Here is an 18,734-nt window from a genome sequence, read left to right as displayed (position 1 = left end):
GATTTGAGATGTTTAACTTGGCGAGCGCGGTCACGGAATGTACGAAACTCGTATCTCAAGGCACCACCGTACAGCTCGACATCAGCTTTGTATTCAACCAAAGTATATCGTCTACGTATTTGGTCGACATAATAAAACGCGTTCCTCCACTTGATAAAGGTCAAGAAACGCGGCTGGAGTTGCGATTCATCACGACTCGAGCGTTCAGCGGAGAGCGCGACACATTCTTCCGCCTCTCGTCAGGAATGCGTCACCGTGCTTCCGACGTCCGACGGCGTACCTCCTTGACCACCGAGGCCGGGCCCACCTCGCCCGCGTGAACGGTCCGGTGGATCCCCCAGCGCGCCGCTTCCTGCCAACGGAGTCCAAGCAAAGTGGGGTCAGGAGAGCATTTGTGCACGTTTCCCGGGGTGTCCGAATAAAAACGTGGACGGAACATCGCGACACTTTTCATCCACTTAGATCGGAATTAATCTGGGTTTTTGTTTTGTTTTTTGTTTTTTGTTTTTGGGGGGGGGGGGCACCGCTGCTCCTCCTGCCACCCTGTGTGACTGGAGTACACTTTTTATTACCATGACGACGGCGTGTAGCGATTGAGCGATAAGAGAATACAAAAATGTGAGGGGAAAAAAAAAAAAACGAGAAACAGTCAAGATCTCATCGCTACGGAAGCGTATTGCTGCCACACCCCCAAAAAACTAACAAAAAGGTCGCTATCACGTCATACCGTGATATGTTTCACGTTAAAATGTGGTCAATTACACGTTATAATGTGAATCATTTCATGTTATAATATGAAATGTTTCACGTTATAACGTAATTCATTTCATGTTATAGTGTGAAACCTTCATGTTATCACGTGATATGCTGCACGATTGATTGATTCGTTTCTTGTTATAACGTAGAAAAGAATAAATAATTTCACCCCTCTTCACCTCGCCCCCCCCCCAAAAAAAGGCAATTACTTCCGGTTCTACTACATGTTATAACGTGAAATGATTCAAGTTGTAACGCGTAATTAACCACATTATAACGTGAAACACATCGTGATATGTTTCACGTTAAAATGTGGTCAATTACACGTTATAATGTGAATCATTTCATGTTATAATATGAAATGTTTCACGTTATAACGTAATTCATTTCATGTTATAGTGTGAGACCTTCATGTTATAACGTGATATGCTCTACATTACAACGTGATTCGTTTCATGTTGTAACGAAGAAAATGGTAAATAAATTTCACGCCTCTTCACCTCGTCCCCCCCCCCCAAAAAAAGGCAATTACTTCCGGTTCTACTACATGTTCTTGCCCCACGCGCAAGAGTTGATCTTTGGGTACACCTCGACTCCCAGCTCACCAAATCCACGTTTTGTGCAACACTCAATTAGAGTCCACTTCTAGCGGTGTCTTCCTGTTTGGCACCTCAAAAGGATGAGAGTGGGTCGCAACAGGTCGGCGCCAACTTTTCAGGTTATAACGTAGAACTTATTAGGTTTCACCGTGATACGTTTCATGTTATAACGCGATAAATTACATGTTATAATGTGTTTCATTTCACGTTATAACATGAAACGTTTCCCGTTATAATGTGAAATGAATTGTTATAACAGGAAATGATTCACGTTATAACCACATTATAATGAGAAACATATCATGTTATAACATGAAACATATCACGTTATAACATGAAAAGTTTCACCTTATAACGTAATTCATTTGATGTTATAGTGTGAAACGTTCATGTTGTAACATGATATGCTCTACGTTACAACGTGATTCGTTTCATGTTATAACGTAGAAACATCACAAATTCCCTGTAAAATGAAATTCAAAATGTCCCACCACAGAGAAGAGTGTCGTTTACAAGCCTGCCGAATCGGAATCAATGAAGAAAATGTCAGCGATTGTAAAATGAAGCTTCAAAATTGTGACGAATCGAGCAGTTCTCTCTGCTCTCTGGAGGAGTGTCAGCTGACCGATCTGAAACCGCAACCCGAAGACCCAAAGTTCCAGATTCGACTTGACCGCGTCTCCCAACCGCGGTGTGCTCTAAGATGAAGACTGACCTCGTAAGCTCTCCTGTGTCCCGGGTAGGCCTCGCAGTTGAGCGACTCGTCACCCGCCAGGTCGATGGCGACCACTCCCTGGTGCCGATACCGCTTACAGAGCTCCAGGACGTCGGCGGACCAGCCTGCGGATTTGAAATGGACGCGTCAGACACGGCGACGCTCGACCCCCTCGGTCTCGTCCGGATTAGCGAGACTGACCAATTGCTCTTGCTACAATTATCATTATTAATGTAGATTTTTCATATTGCAATACCACCCTTAATATACAAATCTTCACATTCTTTTTGTTATGTCAGGAACAAAACAGGAAGTACACCATCATATAATTGGTCTTGTCCAGCTCAACTCTCAATGGTACATTCTCTAAAATATGATATTTGTTTTTCATGGTACCCTTGCTACAAATACTCAGGCACCTGGGAGGGAAAAAAAACCCCATCATCTTTAAAATATTGCTCAATAAATCATTTACAATGTAGTTAAAGGTGAGTGCGGATTTAATTTTAGGAATAGTTACAGTAAAAGTGTTTGCTCAAAAGTAGCCTACGTGTTTCCGTGCTGTTGTGGTCAAGAGCAAACTCATATATCTAACCAAAAAAATCATTTTTATCTTTTTATGATGAGTAAATGGAGGAACTGGCTTCCCCGATCAGAACCCGAGCCGCATTCTGTCGTCGTACTTCGGCGCTCGTCATGTATCGTCCATAATGAACGTCGTGTTCAGCCTGACGGGTGTCCACACGTGCACTCGGCACCAGAACATCCGCGGTCGCAGTTTTGACGATCGACTTTGCGCTCGTGCCGTCGGCTGCTTGTCTGGGACGTTCGGGCGACGAAAGGGGCGGAGCTGTCAACTGATCACTGGCTGGTGGTGAGTTGGCTCTGATCCTAGTCCGACCCGGCAGACCTGCTCACTTGCGAGTACCGTGTCAGGTGTTGAACTTGCGGGGGTCCGGTTCGGTGACCGCGGCACCGTGGGTCTGCTTTTGCCGGACGACGTGGTTCTGTCGGCTTCATGGTGACTTGCGAGTACCGTGTCAGGTGTTGAACTCGCGGGGGTCCGGTTTGGTGACCGCGGCACCGTGGGTCTGCTTTTGCCGGACGACGTGGTTCTGTCGGCTTCATGGTGACTTGCGAGTACCGTGTCAGCTGTTGAACTTGCGGGGGTCCGGTTCGGTGACCGCGGCACCGTGGGTCTGCTTTTGCCGGACGACGTGGTTCTGTCGGCTTCATCGAGCCGCAACCTTCACCGCTTACTGGAGCCGTTTGCAGCAGAGCGTGAAGCAGCTGCAATGAAACTCGGCACCTCCAAATCTGAGGAAACAGGAAACAGTCCTGGGTTTTTGCACTCTGTCGCAAAAGGGTGAAGGCCCCTCTGGGTCGAGGTGGAGATCCCGGAGGAGTTCAAGTGTCACGGGGTCTTGTTCACGGGCGAGGAAAGACTGGAGCAAGAGTCAGACGGACGAATCGGTGCAACGTCTGAACCGATGAAGTTTTTAGCGCTCTGAGCTGAAAGGCAACGGTCTCGATTTTAGCGGTCGATCTACGTTCCAACCCTCATCCATGGTCACGAGCTGTTGGTTGTGACTCAAAGGGGAAGATTGCAGGAACAAGAAACCGAAACAAGTTTCCACAGGCTGCTGGGCGTCTCCCCTTTGGGAGATTTCATCGAGGAGAGGGATCAGGAGCCAGGTGAGGCGGCTCCGATGTCTTGTTAGGAAGCCTCCACCCTTAAAAGTGTTCCGGACCGGTCCGACCGGGAGGAGGCCCCGGAGACGACCCGGGACCGTTTCCCGGTCGGCGAAGGGGATCCCCTCGGGATCCCCGGAAGACCTGGACGAAGATTTCGGAGAAGAGAGGGAAGTCTGGCTTTCCCTGCTGAGCGTGCCCGAGAATATTGGCAAAAAAATGGAGAGATGAAGACCAGTCTCATCGTCTTCTCGTTGGCTAAAAAGGTTTTAGTAGCTGAGTTACATAATTCAGGGCATAATTTCGACGATTTCAAATGTTTTTACAATTACAGGGAAGAGTTCATCAAGTGGGAGGGACAAGAGAGGAAAAAATAGTTGTAGGCGGTGCTCGAGAGGGATTTGGGATTTCATAAAATATTCACTCATCGCTTGTGCATTTTGTTTCGGGACAACTCCAAGCGCAGGTGTCCGCGTTTCCGGATTTTGTACATGCATTATTGCAATTTTCACAAATGAATCTGGAATGACCTTTGCAAAGTGTGCGGCTAAAGGAATTTGTGCAACGCAAAACGAGACATCCTGTGACTGGGAAATATTACAAAATAGATTTGGCCGCTGCATTGGGCAGACAGGAAGTGGCAGCTGCATGACTATTTATTTTATTTTCACGGGGGGGGGGGGGGGGGGCGACTGCCGGAGACAAAATTCCCTTGTGCTGTTCCAGACTTGGCCAGCTGATCCTGAACCTTTCCATAATAATTATTAGACCACACACACATTAAAATTCTGTAACATTTCTGCGCGTGTATTTATTTGTTTTATCGGCCCTTCCTGTTGGGCAGTAGTGGGAAGTGAGCCAAGTACAAACCTTTTGTGAGTACAAATACTTCATTCAATTTTTCAGAGAACTGACTTTCCTGACTTCCTTTTACTCGCTAGATTCGAAAACTTACATCGCGGAACGGGCTAATTGGGGGGTGGGGGGGGGGGTGGTTTTGTCTGATACACCGTAAGAGCGCACGACACGACTACATAAGGCCCGGGGGCTAAATCTGGCCCGCCACAAGATTCTATGTGGCCCGCGAAGGGAAATCATGTGTCCCAACTTCCATTATACTTATATAAATCTGTACCAAAATTTCAAATTGTCATGAATAACATTGAGATATTAAAACCATTTTTTTTTAATGACCAAACATAAACAATCATTGGAAAAACCCATTTCCCCTGATTTCTGATTTCCAAAATAATTCCTAAATTTCATGTGTAAATATGATGAGGTGATTAAAGTTTTTTATGGTTTCACAGTCATAACAGCCCTCTGACGGAAACTCGTGACAAAAATGAGTTTGACACCCCCAGCTAACCCTAACTCATAATACGATATTCCTTCTACCTAAATATAATACACACCCGAGAATTGCTATGTGCCAAAATTGAAGTATTATAGGAATAGTAATTTTTATTTTATTAGTTTCTCTAACGTTCTCTGACGTAAACTTTGCCTACCTTTGTGCATGCGCCCCCCCCCCCAAGAAAAATCACCTCTACAGAACTAGTTACTTGGTTGAAGGAATTACAATAACACGTGAGTGCAATGAATATTAAAATTTCACGTGTGACCGTAAACTGAGACACTAAATCCGATGTCAGAGATCCCAAGGTAGTGATATATGTCTACAATATATCATGTAATATTGCTCAGAGGTAGTAGCGTGGGAAGTTTGATGCAATGAGTTTTGCCATATTAATGCTAACTAATTTCGGTCATTTTTCTTACACCTATGTATAATACACATACTCGATTTAAAGTGACATTTTTTGCCAAAACAATATAAAAAATGAAATAAAAAGGGTATGCCATCTTAATGCTAACTAATTTCGGTAATTTTTTTCTTACACCTATGTATAATACACACCCTCGATTTAAAGTGACATTTTTTGCCAAAACAATATAAAAATGAAATAAAAAGGGTATGCCATCTTGATGCTAATTCATTTCGGTATTTTTTTTCCTTACACCTATGTATAATACACACCCTCGATTTAAAGTGACATTTTTTGCCAAAACAATGTACAAAATGAAATAAAAAGGTTATGCCGTCTTAATGCTAACTAATTTCGGTATTTTGTTTTTCTTACACCTATGTATAATACACACCCTCGATTTAAAGTGACATTTTTTGCCAAAACAATGTAAAACAATGTAAAAAAAAAAAGGGTATGACATCTTAATGCTAACTAATTTCGGTATTTTTTTTTCTTACACCTATGTATAATACACACCCTCGATTTAAAGTGACATTTTTTGCCAAAACAATGTAAAAAATGAAATAAAAAGGTTATGCCGTCTTAGTGGTAACTAATTTTGGTATTTTTTTTTCTTCTTACACCTATGTATAATACACACCCTCGATTTAAAGTGACATTTTTTGCCAAAACAATGTAAAAAATGAAATAAAAAGGTTATGCCGTCTTAATGCTAACTAATTTCGGTATTTTTTTTCTTCTTACACCTATGTATAATACACATACTCGATTTAAAGTGACATTTTTTTGCCAAAACAATATAAAAATGAAATAAAAAGGGTATGCCGTCTTAATGCTAATTCATTTCGGTATTTCTTTTTCCTTACACCTATGTATAATACACACCCTCGATTTAAAGTGACATTTTTTGCCAAAACAATGTAAAAAATGAAATAAAAAGGTTATGCCGTCTTAGTGGTAACTAATTTCGGTATTTTTTTTCTTCTTACACCTATGTATAATACACACCCTCGATTTAAAGTGACATTTTTTGCCAAAACAATGTAAAAAATGAAATAAAAAGGTTATGCTGTCTTAATGCTAACTAATTTCGGTATTTTTTTTTCTTCTTACACCTATGTATAATACACACCCTCGATTTAAAGTGACATTTTTTGCCAAAACAATGTAAAAAATGAAATAAAAAGGGTATTATACATGAGAACTAACAGTAGATGCATTTTAGAGTCTGTACTTTTTAGTTTTAGGAAAGTACGGGAGTTGAGCTTATGCTTTGTCAAGCGCTGGAGCGGACTTTGGCCCTCTCTGCTCGTGGATTTGCCAAATTTGAGCGACGCAGCACTTTTGCTCGTGATCTAATCAGCTTTGGAGAATCAGCTTTTTATCTTACAAGGCAGTTTGGAGCGTGAGCAGTTTCATTACTTGGCATGTGGCGCATGCAGCATAGAATGGACCTGACTTTGACATCGAAGGCCCGCTCCCCATCTCCGAGACCCTCGTTGACCAGTCGGACCACCTCATCCGGACTCAGGTCACCCCTGAGTGCAAACAAAAAAAAGGACGCCGTGAAGTCCACAGAACGACCGGAAGCGCATACGTGCCTCGCTTACTCCGGCTGGTTCCACGGGATCGGGTCCACGTCGGTGTTGGCAAGGAAGTGAGGACTGTATCGGACTTCCACGTAAATCACGCCTTCCTTAGCTTTGTCCTCCACAAACTCGTAGGCGATCCTCTTTATGGCTTCTCGGTCTCCACTGGGGAAAAGAAAGAAAAAACAGACTTCACGACTTTTGGCCTTGGGCGCGGCTGATAAACGTTATCGCCGCGGCGCTACCGCCGATGCCTCATCTCAAGTGTGGCGGCTTTCGAAATGAGCCGTCATTAAAGCCGATATCATTTACAAGCCTGATGACAGATGCAGTAAAACAATTACCGTAATTCCTGGAGTTTAGAGCGCACTTGGTGATAAGCCTCGGTACACGGAAATCGTTTAATGCTAGCGCGGCGGTGCTAACACTAACGTGGTGGTGCTAACACTAATGCAGCGGCGCTAACACTAACGCTAGCCTGGTGATAAGCCTCGGTACACGGAAATAATTTAATGCTAGCGCGGCGGTGCAACACTAACGTGGTGGTGCTAACACTAATGCAGCGGCGCTAACACTGATGCAGTGGCGCTAACACTAACGCTAGCCTGGTGATAAGCCTCGGTACACAGAAATAGTTTAATGCTAGCGCGGCGGTGCCAACACTAAAGTGGAGGTGCTAACACTAATGCAGCGGCACTAACACTGATGCAGTGGCTCTAACACTAACGCTAGCCTGGTGATAAGCCTCGGTACGCAGAAATAGTTTAATGCTAGCGCGGCGGTGCTAATACTAATGCAGCGGCGCTAACACTGATGCAGTGGCGCTAACACTAACGCTAGCCTGGTGATAAGCCTTGGTACACAGAAATAGTTTAATGCTAGCACGGCGGTGCTAACGCGGTGGTGCTAATACTAACGCGGCGGTGCTATCGCTAATGCGGTGGCGCTAACACTAATGCAGTGGCGCTAACACTAATCCTAACATGTTGTTGCCGTAATTCCTGGAGTTTAGATCGCACCTCGTGATATGCCTCGGTACAGAGAGTTTAATGCTAGTGCGGCCGTGCTAACGCGGCGGTGCTAACTCTAACGCGGCGGCCCTAATGCTAATGCAGCGGTGGTAATATAACGCTAGCGCGGTGGTGCTAAAACTAACGCAGCGGCGCTAACACTAATGCTAGGGTGGTGTTGCTAGCGCTAATGCGGCGACGCTATTGCTAACTAGCGCGGCGGGCAGTAGGGCAGGAATTACATTCGTATAACTGTTGGTTTTTTCTAATGGTCAATGGTTTCTAATGCCCCCCCCATGACTACATCTTTGGGTTTTGTTCACAAATGCTGGACCGGGTCTAGCGCAGGTGGGACAGTAGGCCAGTATGAGCCAAGAACTTTACATGGGGTGGCCTGCAGCCCAACGTGCATTTGAGACGGACGGGGAAAGGTGCCAAAGAGCGCACCTGTTCATAAGCCTCGACACACAAAATGAGTTGAACGCTAGCGTCGCGCTAACCCTCGAGTCACGCTAACGCTAGTGCCGTGCTAGCGTTCAAGTCTTTCTGTGGAAGTAAGTTTCTTTCGGCTTGTCCCGTTAGGGGTCGCCACGGCGCGTCATCTCAGCTGAACGCTCATATTCGTTTGGTACAGTTTTTACGCCGGACGCCCTTCCCGACGCAACCCCTCTTGGGGAGCGGAGGCCCCCGCTGACAAACGAACTCACGACCGCTGGTTTATCCAACCAAAAAAATATGTATTGTTATTAAAAAATACATAGAACATTACTCACTTCACTGTCTATACGAACAAATAAATATGAGCAGAGAACGTGTCATCCATGCGCAAAGTTGCGGAAGTCTCACTCGACATCCCAGTGGCGGCCATATTGCCTGCGACGTCATACTGGTTGGAAACACGTAATGGCGGCTGCTACGGGAGAGGAACAACAGATATTTTCAGATTTTTCCGACACACCAACGAACCTTCCAACCATATTTCGATGATACGCGGATCACTTCTAACTAACAACATCTCAGCTGAACTTGGATATTTGAATATTGGTTTGGCACGCCGGACGCCCTTCCCGACGCAACCCCTCTTGGGGAGCGGAGGCCCCCAGTGACAAAACGAACTCACGACCCCTGATTTTTCCCACACACCAACGAACCTTCCAACCATTTTTAGATGATACGCGGATCACTTCTAACTAACAACATCTCAGCTGAACTTGGATATTTGAATTTTGGTTTGGCACGCCGGACGCCCTTCCCGACGCAACCCCTCTTGGGGAGCGGAGGCCCCCAGTGACAAAACGAACTCACGACCCCTGGTTTACCAAACCAAAAAATATGTAACGCGCGAACCACTGAGCATTGGGGGCCCCCGTCTGGGAAAAGAAGATAATCTCATCTTTTTGCAATTGTTGCAACGTGAAATACGGGCCTTGGGAACGGCGCACCGGAGGTCGACGGATGGGTTCTTCTCGGAGGTACCGGCGCTCGTGTTTATTCAGACGTGCGCTTTGGTACTCTGACTATGGTGGACGTGACGCCGCCGCCGCCGCGGTTTCCAGCGTTTGCCGTTGTCTCGCTGAGCTCCCTAAAACATTCCAAACGCGCTTTCCAATGTCCACGCACTGTACTCAGCTGGCGCGTTCCATACATTGCCGGGCGCGTTCTGAGGCTCGGGGGAGAGGCTCCCATTCGACGGAGCGGGTCGCCATTGTCGGCGGCTGCCGGATGGAGCCGTCGCCGGGGCAACCAGAGACCATCTCCCCCCCCGCCGGGCGCGTTAATGAGCTGCTCGCATCCCTTTGCACACACGCGGTCGCCCACAACGCTAACCAACCCGCGTGATTGAACTTTCACCCTCCCCCCAGAGTCTTGATTCGAGAGGCGGGCCGGGACTCTTGAACGCCCAGTCACGTTATTATTCAAGAATATTAGTAATCATAAAAAGGGTTTCGAAGGGCAGGGAATTTCTCTGTACATTTTCCAGAATGAGGGAGGCACGGTGGTTCATCTTGTAAAGCGTTGGCCTCACAGTTCTGAGCTCCCCCCGGTTCAATGCCGGACCCGCTGTTCTCCCCGTGCCTGCGTGAGTTTCCTCCGGGTGGGCACTCACATCCCCAAAATACGCAACATTAATTGGGCACTCTAAATTGCCCGTAGATGTGATTGTGAGTGCGGCTGTTTGTCTCGAGGTGCCCCGCGATTGGCTGGAAACCAGTTCAGGGTGTACGTCGACAGCTGGGATAGGCTACAGCACTCCCCGCGACCCTCGCGAGGATAAGCGGCTAAGAAAATGGATGGATGGATGTTTGCATATTCTAAAGCTCTACGAAGCTCTCCAGACTCAGATTAGTCGTCTCCCTCCGCTACTATTAAACCTCTACCATGCACTTTTAAAAACTTTCAATGCTATCATAATCAAGTATACGGTAAAAACTGGAGGCCAAGCCCAGCTGTCTTCGGACAGGATTTATTGAGAATTCCAGGAAATTTGCAACCCTTATCCTCATGGTAATGATAAGGGACAAGTCATTGGTGGGGTGTGGGCACTTACGCAATCACGTGCATGTACTCGGCAAACTTGCCCAGGAACTCTGTGAGCGTGGCCGGCTTTCGGAGGACAATGAGCCGCCTCAGCCCCTCTGCGGTGTCGGCCGGCAGAGGGATGCCGCGTCTCCTGCGAGGGCAAAAACAAACAAACAACTAAAACAAACACAAAACAGCAAAAGATGCGTTTGGAAGTTAGAAATTTGAACCGTCGGACAACATTGTTGCTACACATCAAAACAATCCAAGATGAATTATGGCTGAGGCGAACATGAAGACGTACTAATGTCACTTATCTGACTTGGTGGTTAATTATTATATCTGTTGTGTTTGGTTACTGCGCACAGTGAGAGTTATGAAAAAAAAAAATCTTAATTTTTGACAGGTATATTGTGTGCTTGCGTATACCCTCAACTCCTGGATTATTGTAGATTCCTCATATACCGTAGTTCTATTTACCGTAATTCCGGGCCAACAGAGCGCACCTGGTTACAAGCCTCACCGAGTACATTTGTAAAGGAAATACCATTTGGTACATACGTACGCCGCAGCTGTGTAAAAGCCGCTCGTGCCCACATTGAAACTCGAGATAGTTTCAAAGAGAGACGGTACACAAAAAGAGTTTAACGCTAGCGTTAGCCCCGCGCTAACGCTAATGCTAACGCCGCGCTAGGGCTAACGCTAACAGGGCCGGTTAAAAGAAAACTTACTGGTAAACATCACTGAGACATGCCAGTAACACCTCAGCAACACGCTAGCACAGCGCTAACGCTAACAGGGGCGGTTAAAATGAAAACTTACCGGTAAATATCACCGAGACACGGCAGTAACACCGCAGCAAGATGCTAGCAGAGCGCTAACGCTAGCGCAGCGCCAGCAGGGTTGGTAAAAGTCACTTCTTCGTCTCATATATTCCACCGGTCTCATTCTTACCTTTTCCGCTCGAGTGCCCCCTTGCGGCCGTTTGAAAAAAAAAAAAAAATGCACAAATGAACCGCATCACCGCATAAATCGCAGAATTGAAAGCGTGTGGAAAAAGTCGCGGCTTGTAGGCCGGAAATTCCGGTACATTACATGTGACGTTTCTGTTTGGTGGTGTGGCCTGAGATTTAAAATATAAAATAAAATAAATACATTGCTGCCTTGAGTTTTGGGTGACGTGACTTAGCGAGTTGCTTGGATACGAGCTGTCGTTCGTTTTGTTTTTCAACTTGAGGGCAAAAATTTGAAGGACCGCAGCAAACTAAACTCACTTCGCCTCAATTAGCGAACAGCACTTTAGCCGAGTTTGTTGATTGTTTTGTTTGCGTTTACTAAGTGAAGAGAAATTGAATACTTTTGCGTACAAAACTTCATCTCGATGCCAACACACATTGCAAAATGCCACGGAAATGCTACTGAAACCAGCATCAATGTCGTGGTCATAAATCTCTTTCAGGAACAGATATTTGAACACAAGTGGTGCTGCACCACACGTAGACAGACAAAATAACAACAACTCACGGCTCTATATTCTTTATCCTCAGCAAAACAATTCATATTGTATCCATATCTGTATCCAACTTGCACAATTTTGGGTAGGAAAAAAAAAAAAAATCCCAGCAATGACGCAATTTTACATCCCGTCCAACACAAACTAACAGACGGACAAAATATGAATCACGTTTTGCTTTGTGATGATGGCGCAAGCCAGATGACCCAAAGTGACATGTCACGCAATAATGCCAATGTTATCTTCTACAGTACTGATAACTGGTAATTGTCATGTCATTATCTAAGCCGCTTATCCTCACAAGGGGTCGCGGAAAAGCCGGAGCCTATCCCAGCTAGCTTCGGGCGAAAGGCGGACAACGCCCCGAACTGGTCGCCATTCAGTCGCGGGGCAGATATCTACGCCTATCACTGAGCGGGAATCGATCCCACGCTGGCCGCACCAAAAGGCAGGCGTGTGTACCACTACGCCATCAGTGACTTTCCAGTAACTGGTAGTTATTTCTCTATATTAATACGTAATCATAATCATGGGGGGGGCGGGTGGGGGTTAAACAGACTTACCTGGCGACATCAAGAATGGTTTGCACTCGGATGGCGCCATCGAGGTGTACGTGGAGCTCGACCTGTGGGCGAGTGGTCGACGTATTAGTACAAAATATTGCAATACTTGCTGAGGCAAAACGAGGAGCGAGCGGAGGGCTCGCCGCGCTGGGAGCTGTGATTTATCCCAGGACTGCGAGGAGGGTCAGAGTTCACACAAAGATGCAGTATTCCTTCGTTGATCCTGGGGGGTGGGCTGGGATCTGGACCTCCCCCGCAATAGATGAAATCCGTGGAGTCGGTGTCTCGTTTTTTTGTTGTTGTAAGATTATGTTTGCATATTGGCGGCTCGGCGAATCAGATGGTAAAGTATTGGCCTCACAGTTCTGAGGTCCCGGTTCCACCCGCCTGTGTGGAGTTTGCATGTTCTCCCCGTGGCTTGCGTGGGTTTTCTCCGGGTGGGCACTCCGGTTTCCTCCCACATCCCCAAAACATGCAACATTAATTGGACACTTTAAATTGCCCCTGGGTGTGATTGTGAGTGCGGCTGTTTGTCCCGAGGTGCCCTGTGATTGGCTGGCGACCAGTTCAGGGTGTGCCCCGCCTCCTGCCCGTTGACAGCCGGGATAGGCTCCAGCACTCCCCGCGACCCTCGTGAGGATAAGTGGCTAAGAAAATGGATGGATGGATGTTTGCATATTCTAAAGGTCTACGAAGCTCTCCAGACTACTAATAGACGCTACTATTAAACCTCTACCATGCACTTTTCAAAACTTTCAACGCTTTTAAAAGTTCTTTTTGACTCTTAAAAATCCAGCAATGCACCGGAGCCCTTTGGACTATTTACATTTTGTTCATGAATTTTGTTAATTTTGTTTTCAAGAAAAGAAATTTCCCCAAGTGTAACAGATACTTATTTGGTGGCCATAGAATATGAATGACGCGTGTACAAAATACTCAATTGTGAGTTCAATATCATTCCCATCTAGAGGAGGATTTCCTTCCCCGACTGTCCTACGAATTTCCATTCCGTGTGCACATTTTCCCTACGTTGTGGCCTCAGTATTTCATAGATGTTACATACTATATTTTCTGGGTACAAATAGTATTTTGTGCAGGCGTGCGTATATATTTTTTCCACATTTTGGCCTCCATGGATATTATACTTGAGATAGAAAAAAGGATAACATTGCTTATGTTTGATTAGCAACGGCAGAGTGTTCATTTAAAGCCACACTGACACGAAAAGCATGATTTTTAGTATGTTATTAATAATTTTTAAAAAATGGCAGCTAGTATATCAATTATTTTGGAGAAGAAGAAGGAAGTGACGTTCATAGCAGACGCCCACTGAAGCGGGCTCGTGCGTTTATACCAGTTCTACCTACGTGAAGGTAGGGAGTCTGCTGTTAGTTAAAAGTGATCCGCATATCATCTAAATATGGCTCGAAACGATAGGGTGATGTCGCCCCGGTCACTTCACTCCATTGTGTCAGCGGGGGGCGGCTTCGGCGACGCCTCGTCCGCGGCGGACGACTTAAGCCGGGCTGGCTCGCACATACTATCTGCGAGTCTGCTGTTAGTTAAAAGTGATCCGCATATCATCTAAATACGATTGGGTAGCATTGCCCCGGTCGGTCACTTCACACTCGATTGTGAGACGTTCTCTTCTTCGAAAAGAGCTTCGGCGTCCCTAGTAGGTGTCGCAGCGTGTTTTCAATGGCGAACGTCGCGGCGTGACGTCACGAACAGACGTTGCAGGCAACATGGCCGCCACTGGGATGTCGAAAGAGACTTCCGCAACTTCCCGCAAGGATGACGCGCTTCTCTGCTCAAATTTATTTTTTCGTACAGACATTGAAGTGAATAATGTATTTTTCATTACAATATCTAGCAGCTTCCCATCTCTCCATTTTGTACAAAATACATAATTTGTCGGCAGTAAAGTATAAGATTTTAGCCAGCAGTGAAGTGTTCTTGTGCTCCGGTTTGACGCCCATGAGCTGATCCCGTAATCGGACGACAGCACGAAGGACGGACGCCGACCCGACGGCTAATTCACGTTTAATGAGTTTATGAGTTTACTCGACGCGGATTTGTCATTTTACCCCCCCCCCCCGCGTGTCCGTTTCACGCCGTCGGGCCTTTTTGTCGTTGCCACCCGGCGGTCAGCAGAGGGCGCCGGGGCGCCGCCCCCGCTGGCTTCGTTCGAAAGGACGAGAATGTGAAAATGAAACTTTCAAGCGATTACGGCAAAGTTGCAGCCCGCTTTTCGAGACGAGCAGAAACGGAAAATGTATCACTCATAAATCGCCTCGTTTTAACCATAACTGCACTTTTCGGCTCACCGTGGCGACTCCATTTACAAAAACGACTGCGTTTAAAAAAAAAAAACAAAAAAAAAAACACACAGCTCAAAAATTCCACTCATCTCTTTTTTATGATGCTCGTTACATATTTAATCGAAGAAGAATGGGGGACGGTATTAAAAAAAAAAAAAAAAAAAAAGCATCAGAAGCAGTTGTAACGGGTTTTCCGTGAGCCTTGTGGGGATAAGCGGCTTGGATAAAGAACACAATATGGAAAACGGCGCTTACGTTGTATTCAAACATTTTTTTTTTTTGTTTAATACTCCCGTTCGTAAAATTCCGAACGTCGTATGTCGGTACAATGACAAGAACCACCTGTATTAAATTTTTAAAAAATTATTATTATTATTATTTCTATTTTTTTAAGAACCGTTTACCCCTCGCACGACCCGGCAGTCGAGATCGTACCGAGCTATGAAATGAAAAGCAAAGATGAAATTTGCTCTCATTTTGTCCCAAGTGAGTTCCGGCGAGCGGACCTACCTTGGGCTTGTCGAACACTTCCTGCCGGGTTGGGAGTTCGGACATGCTGTGGGAGCGGAGGAGCGGTTCGGTTCGGGGTGAGAGGTTCGTTTGGGGAAGCACGAGCACGCGCACACACACACACACACACACACGCCTCTGTAGCGGAACCTCGTGTGTGTGTGTGTGTGGACGCTTTCGCCGTGACGTCACAGCAACTTCCGGGTGGCGAGGTCGGACGAGCAAACAAAACTTTTTTTTTTACGTGCCACTGAGGAAATAAGCTCAGACCCACCGTGCCGCTTAAAAATAATAATGCAATAAAAATGAATTGAACGAAATTTAAAAGATGAACGTGGGCTGTTGTTTTTTTAGTGTTTAGTTGTTCATTTAAACACACATAATATATATATATCTAATATTGTGTGTTTAAATAAATATAAATAATAGATAATAAAATAAATAAAAATAATACGATAAAAAAATAAATTATATATATATATATACATATATATATATATATATTCAACAACATTAGCATCAACGTTAGCATTTTTTATTCTCCAGTCTCCTTTTCACCCGCAGGACCCACATGTATTAATTTTTAAGAAAAATAACCTGAAAACAACAACAACAACAAAATCTTTGGGCCTGTGGAGGCAGGGCCTCAAAAAAACAAGAATTGTTATCAATTATATAAATAAATAAAAATTATACATATATATATATATATTCGACGACGTCAGCGTTAGCATTTTTTATGATTTATTAATTTTGATTTTTAGGAAAATTAACCTGAAAACAACAACAAAATCTTTGGGCCTGTGCAGGCAGGACCTAAAAAAAACCAAGAATTGTCATCAATTTTATATACATATTCGACAACATCACCATCAACATTAGCATTTTTTATTATTTATTAATTTAGATTTTTGGGGAAAAATAACCTGAAAACAACAACAAAATCATTCGACCTGTGGAGGCAGGGCCTCAAAAAACAAGAATTGTTATCAATTATATAAATTTAAGAAATTATAATATATATATATATATATATATATATATATATATATATATATATATATTCGACGACGTCAGCATTAGCATTTTTATTATTTATTAATTTTGATTTTTAGGAAAATTAACCTGAAAACAACAACAAAATATTTGGGCCTGTGCAGGCAGGACTTCAAAAAAACAAGAATTGTCATCAATTTTATGTACATATTCGACAACATCACCATCAACATTAGCATTTTTTACTATTAATTAATTTTGATTTTTAGGAAAAATAACCTGAAAACAACAACAAAATCTTTGGGCCTGTGCAGGCAGGACTTCAAAAAAACAAGAATTGTCATCAATTTTATGTACATATTCGACAACATCACCATCAACATTAGCATTTTTTACTATTAATTAATTTTGATTTTTAGGAAAATTAACCTGAAAACAACAACAAAATCTTTGGGCCTGTGCAGGCAGGACTTCAAAAAAACAAGAATTGTCATCAATTTTATGTACATATTCGACAACATCACCATCAACATTAGCTTTTTTTACTATTAATTAATTTTGATTTTTAGGAAAAAATAACCTGAAAACAACAACAACATCTTCGGGACTGTCCAGGCAGGACCTCAAAAAAAAAAACAAGAATAGTCATCAATTTCAGATCATGTCTGGATTTTATTTCATTTTTTTCTGCCACCCGGAAGTTTCCTGTTGCCAATTATGTGGACAAAAAGCAGCGTCATGAAAATTTATGGCGATAAGCTGAAGCCATAAATGCCATAAATTTCTTATCGTGACGGAGCCTTCCACCTTTCAAAAAATGTCGCCGTCGGCTGAAAAACTCAACGGCGGGGGGTCCGAACGGTTTTGGGCCAGAGACTTGCCACTTGCAAGGCTTGCGAAAACAGGAAAAGTGTCGAAATGTTGAAGTCAATCGCGTCACACCTTTCTGGACTCATATAATTGTTGCACAATTTCATACATACCAGAATATTAGCCAAGATTGTTTTCTATCTACGGTGGCGTTCGGTTCGTCATTTGTGACTAATTTACCAACGCGGCGCTCCCAAAAATATTGTAATTCTCTTCTTAAGGATAAAAAAAATAATTTTACAGTATTGTCCGTTATTGATGAAATCGTGCCGAATAAAGTTTTGACATTATTTCATTGAATTCAATGGTTTGCATACCTGTGTGTGTGTGTGTGTGTTTTGGCCGCAAGGGGGCAGTCTAATACAGACGTGCGTGTTGGCTTCACAGTTCTGAGGAGCCGGGTTCGATCCCTGCCCCGCCTGTGTGGAGTTTGCATGTTCTCCCCTTGCCCGTGTGGGGTTTCCCCCGGGTGGGCACCTCGGTTTCCTCCCACATCCCCCAAAAACATTAATTGGACCCTCTAAATTGCCCCGAGGTGTGATTGTGAGTGCGACTGTTGTCTGTCTCCACGTGCCCTTGCGATTGATTGTCCGGCGACCAGTTCAGGGTGTCCTCCGCCACCTCCTCCCCGACGACAGCCGGGAATGGCTCCATTCCTCCCGTGACCCTCGTGAGGACAAGCGGCTCGGAAAACGAACGGCTGTATATACACCCAGATGGTCTCTGTAGGCTGCAGTAAAACTGGTCGTTTTTCGCAGCAGATAAAGAATATATGCATTTGAGTACTGCTATATTGTTTGTCTACATGTGTTGACGTACCACACGTGTTCAAGGGTGAGCGCCATCTTGGTATTGATGCTAGTTTTGTTAGCCTTTAGCTCTTCTGCGGCGTTTTGCATTGTTTATTTGCATTCATCAGCTAAGGCTTAGCTAAGACGAAACATAGAAACATATACTTGTCTCTTATGAATTTAAGTTTATCAATAAACTCCAATTGTAATAGCAACAATCAGCTTTTTTTTTTTTTCAATTGTTTGGTCGCTATCAAGTTATAACATGTTTCACGTTATAATGTGGTCAATTACACATTGTAATGTGAATCATTTCTTGTTATAACGTGAAAAGTTTCATGTTATAACATAATTAATTTCATGTTGTAGTGTGAAACCTTCACGTTATAACATGATATACTCTACGTTATAATGCGATTCGTTTCATGTTATAACGAAGAAAATAAATCAATTTCACCCCTCTTCACCTCGTCTCCCCCAGAAGGCAAGTCGCGTTCATAATTATTCAAAATATCAC

At 44.3% G+C, this 18,734-nt stretch overlaps 1 protein-coding gene across 3 annotated transcripts in view; it reads right to left on the bottom strand.

Annotated features, from left to right (window-relative positions):
* The window catches only part of ada (adenosine deaminase), a 34,656-nt gene that overhangs the window by 8,294 nt on the left and 7,628 nt on the right, over positions 1-18,734 (bottom strand). Inside the window, exons 1-7 of one of the 3 annotated variants that reach the window (XM_061845786.1) lie at positions 15,561-15,750; positions 12,730-12,791; positions 10,682-10,804; positions 7,145-7,288; positions 6,957-7,072; positions 2,071-2,195; positions 281-352 (exon numbers count right to left, since the gene is read on the bottom strand). In XM_061845786.1, coding sequence (XP_061701770.1) covers positions 281-352; positions 2,071-2,195; positions 6,957-7,072; positions 7,145-7,288; positions 10,682-10,804; positions 12,730-12,791; positions 15,561-15,605 — 687 coding nt within the window. In that variant the 5' untranslated portion in view covers positions 15,606-15,750. Of the gene's footprint in view, positions 1-280; positions 353-2,070; positions 2,196-6,956; positions 7,073-7,144; positions 7,289-10,681; positions 10,831-11,475; positions 11,589-12,729; positions 12,792-15,560; positions 15,751-18,734 lie in introns of those variants that run through there. The other 2 variants (XM_061845783.1, XM_061845774.1) reach the window with 2 other exon arrangements.

Source organism: Syngnathoides biaculeatus, chromosome 2 (assembly GCF_019802595.1).
Source record: "Syngnathoides biaculeatus isolate LvHL_M chromosome 2, ASM1980259v1, whole genome shotgun sequence".
NCBI classification, from domain to species: Eukaryota; Metazoa; Chordata; class Actinopteri; order Syngnathiformes; family Syngnathidae; genus Syngnathoides; species Syngnathoides biaculeatus.
The sequence above is the reverse complement of the archived record's forward strand: the minus strand, read 5'-3'. Positions and strand labels throughout refer to the sequence as shown.